Source organism: Diplotaxodon limnothrissa, linkage group LG6 (assembly GCF_057381915.1).
Source record: "Diplotaxodon limnothrissa isolate DT_005_m linkage group LG6, D_limnothrissa_male_GT1.1, whole genome shotgun sequence".
NCBI classification, from domain to species: domain Eukaryota; kingdom Metazoa; phylum Chordata; class Actinopteri; order Cichliformes; family Cichlidae; genus Diplotaxodon; species Diplotaxodon limnothrissa.
The window spans coordinates 9,748,295-9,752,349 of NC_140601.1; the positions used below are offsets into that span (position 1 = coordinate 9,748,295).

The window sequence follows — 4,055 nt, forward strand, 5'->3', positions numbered from 1 at the left end:
AATGATCGTCTGTATCACGTGCACATAACTCTGACCCATGGAACACATTACCATCATCTATGTGGCGGCTCTCTGATCCACAGCCAGTGGGTTCTAACTGCAGCTCACTGCTGGAAAGATCAACCTGGATGGTGAGAAATGACTGTTTCACATATTTAAAAAAAAAAACCAGTCCAGAGACAAAAATCATTACTGGTATTTTGTTCTTTTACCATTTCCATTGTTTAGGACTATGTCTGCATATGTAGGAATTCATCCAGGTCCAGGAAGAATGGTGACAATTATTGATCACAAAATCTTTGAGGACCAAACAGGAAAACATGACATCATGCTTCTGAAAATCGACCCACCAGAGAATAAGATTAAGCCTGTTGTCTTCCCTAAATGTACACGTCGCAAAAAGTGAGTTTTGAGTAACCTTTTAAGTGTAAAGTTTGAATTCTGGAATATGTTGACATAATATGTATTTTTCTTGTTTAGTTGGTTGGTTTTTTAAACTTCCAGGAAGAGCAAAAAAATGTAGCAACATCTGTAGTCTATGAACAAAATGACATCATGCTTTTGAAGTTACAAACCCCCATTAGTGACTGCAGAGCTTCTTTATTAACAATAATGTAACTGAGACTTGAATATTGAGCAGAGGGTTCTGGTTTTGATTTTAGGTACCTGCTTAGGAGCTACATCCATGATCTATAATAACTGACAATAAAACACGAGCATGAGGAAATGGAAGGAAATGTAATGTTTTAATAAAATGTTTGAATCTGAAAAGATTAGCTGACTTAGAGTGAACTGGAAATACTCAGCCTGCAGACATGGAGATGGAATTTTATTTATTTTTTAATTTGTAGGATGGATGTCATTCAGATTGCAGGCCATGGTGGCTATACGGTTGATGTAAACTACAACAAACGTAAGACCAGTATTGTTTTGATTATTTCACAATTTTTTAGTTTATATTATACTTTGATTTTGTCTTGTGTGCCTGTTATAGTTACTTTTTCATTTTATTTGAAAACTGTGATGACATAAAGTATTTATTTCATTTTTTTGTGGATATACTGTCAATTTCCCTCCTTTTTAAATGCTGCTCAGCTTCTTTTAAAGAACACATTTTGTTCCAGAAACGAGGCAAAGCATGTTTCTTTCAATAGCTGATTTCCTTGCATGAAACATGCAGTAGCTTTTGTTATTTTCCTTTTTTCTCTAGTCCCTGATGAACCGCCTCATCTCCAGTGTGCAAAGATGCATGTTGTTGAGTGTGAGCTTAACCTCCATCCATGTAATTCAGCATTCTTATGGCCAAATGGAAACACGATGTGTTACAAAGAACCTCGAGTGGACATATGTAAGGTGAGTTACCATGCTGCCAACATTTTATCTGTATCATTATCAGATGTTTTGGTACAAAATATTTATGTTTTCTCTCTCAGGGTGATTCTGGTGGTGGAGTGATGGCCAAAAACAACAAGATTCATGGTGTGCATGTTGGTGGTTGTGAACCTGCCTGTACCGGACCAACTATTTCTCTGAAGGTCTGCTCTTACATTGGTTGGATAAATCAAGTCATTACACGGAGTAATGGAAAATAATAAAATTAAAATAACATTCAAAATAAACAGTCCGCTCTGCAAGAAGCTGCTTCGGTGTGAATTGTTTCTACATGTGAACTTTCGATTGTTAAAATATAAATATGTCATGTGTGTTTTCAATGTAGTTTCAGGCATCAAGTAGATCATTCAGTTGTTCAGAAACTGTGAAGTTTGCATGAAGGTTGTTGGGTCCTTTTTGCCAGATGATATTAAGTACAATTACTACAGTAAAGTACAAATGTAAGGAATTTGTACTTTATTTTATTTTATTTGGTCTTTCCATCACATTTGTGGCTTCTTCTCCGCTGCTTCTAAGTGGAAATTGGTACATTTAACTTCACTACAAATATCTGACATCTTTAGTTGTTATTTTACAGATGAAGATTTGTGCTCGTGAAACACATGAAGTACAATTTTGTTTCTGTAGTTGATCAATCAGTTATTTGACTTGCATGAATTTAGCAACTATTATTATATGTTTAATCTTTAAAAGTACTTACTGTTGATATTATTTTCTGTAAATTGTTCAAAATCATAAATGTGTGAGAAGCACTCAATCAGGGACGACTCCAGCATCAAACCTTTAGGAGGGCTCAGCTCAGTCTTAATGTCATGCTTTTAGTGTTGCCTTCAAAAGAAATGTAATTTTTGGATGACCTACAGCAGTGTCTAAGAATAACAGATTTTAATATAATACATCAGCTTTACGGTGGTCACTTTAGTTTAAAACCCGATGCAATGGCACAGTCATGTTGACCAGTAAATTTCAAAAACAGTTTAAGAAAAAGCAGATCAGAGGAGAAACCTGCACGGCATTGTTTCAGTCTCTTAACCACATAGAGGCCAGTCCACCAAATCATCAAGTATTTAAAGTACCATTATACAATACAGACAGTTCAAAATCCCCCTGCGACTCCACCTGCACAAGAAGCAAACTGGTAATAGAGCTGGTTTTAAATGACAGCTTTTGAATTCATGCAAACCCAAACACTTTGTTGAGCAGACTCAGCACAGAGACTCGTGTACACCAATTCAGAGAGTGGAGAACAGATTTGTAGTCTGTCACATCAGTATAGTAGCATTCATCCTGTTCAAGTTTACAGTGATGTGAATGCTGCTAAATGCTATTATTCACATTAATAGCAGAGTGCTACTGAAAAGCACACAACGCATCCATTTAATGCATGTAGATTTTGTGAAAAATCCACCTGATCTCTGTTAGTTCCAGTCTCTCTGTCCGCACTTCCTCTTTGTACTGACAATCACACACAAACATTTTATATTCAACTAAAACAATAACGAAAAATATATTCTTGTAATAATTATTTTAAGAGCATCGTTTGATAAGAGCATAGCACCCTGCTTAGTTATGAGCGATCACCATAGATGAATGTGGGCATATGTAATATCAGTTTGCTGCTGCTGGCGAGGGTGTTGCTAGGATCTTGAAGCATACAGGGCTTACAACAGCCCTGAAGTCTTTTGAGTTTTCACTCAATAACAGCACCTTTTAAAGTTATTTGTTTTTATTTATTTAAACATATAGTAAAATTAATATAAAGTGGTAAATGTTATGCACTACCTAAAGTGTGAAGTCACAGAATGATACTATTTAGTGCAGTTTTTAATCATTACTAGTCTTCATCTTAGAGCTTGTGCTCTTATTGTGCCATGATGTCTCCTTTTAAACTGTGTGGATGTTCACCTCTTCTTCATCCTTCCTGTTCCTTTCACCAAACTGCTCACTCTTGTTCTCCTCTGATCTCACTTCCTGTTCTGGTTATAAGAAGAATGCAGTCAGCATGTGTCAAAGACACTCCCTCCAAATATATGATTTTTGATATGATGATTAGATATTTAACATTTTATTTATCAACTATTTTATGCACTAAATCAATTATTAAACAAATATCATATTGTAGAAAAGCAAATAATAATGCACTAAGCAGTTTCATGCCACAAGAGCTAAATGGTCACTTCACTGTATTTATTTCCCACAAACTACTATACCTAGGATCTTCAGGTTTCCACTATATTTCATTAATCTGCAGCGACTGTAGAACATAAAGTATATTGACCTCTATTGTTTTCTTTATGACTTGGCCTGAATACACACACATACACATCTTTGAATAGCACAACAAATGAGGTAATTTTCCATGTGTTTTAATAGGTTTAAGTGATTTATGGGTTTTATGTATGTGTGTGTATTTTGGTCTTCGGTGTAAATTTATACAAACTGTAATTATTTCAGATGAAAGATCCGTTATTTAATGTTGCTTAATGTTGACTCTATGGAGAATAAAGCCTTACATGAGTGTTGCTATTTTTAATTGCGGAGTGGAAGACCTACTGTACTTGTTGTTTAGTCTGTGATCTGAATGATGAATTTAACCAAACTGAAAGCAAAGGTTACAGCTGGGATATTCCACACATTTGAAAGACTCATTGTGTAACTCAGAT

General features: G+C 35.2%; 1 protein-coding gene across 1 annotated transcript; it reads left to right on the plus strand.

The window, feature by feature from the left end:
* Nucleotides 1-232: 232 nt before the first annotated feature.
* Nucleotides 233-1,592, plus strand: LOC146630097 (serine protease 1-like). The gene is made up of 4 exons (XM_085355697.1): nt 233-402; nt 852-913; nt 1,211-1,353; nt 1,434-1,592. Exons 1-4 carry the CDS (start codon nt 233-235, stop codon nt 1,590-1,592), a joined length of 534 nt encoding a protein of 177 aa, XP_085211823.1.
* The last annotated feature ends 2,463 nt before the right edge of the window (nt 1,593-4,055 follow it).

What these genes read in the sequence shown, in the direction of transcription:
- LOC146630097 (XM_085355697.1), top strand. Translation starts at nt 233, where the DNA reads ATGTCTGCATATGTAGGAATTCATCCAGGTCCAGGAAGAATGGTGACA. An exon ending in TGATGTAAACTACAACAAAC is followed by an intron (nt 914 to 1,210) that starts GTAAGACCAGTA and finishes TTTTTTCTCTAG; the next exon opens with TCCCTGATGAACCGCCTCAT. An exon ending in CTCGAGTGGACATATGTAAG is followed by an intron (nt 1,354 to 1,433) that starts GTGAGTTACCAT and finishes TTTCTCTCTCAG; the next exon opens with GGTGATTCTGGTGGTGGAGT.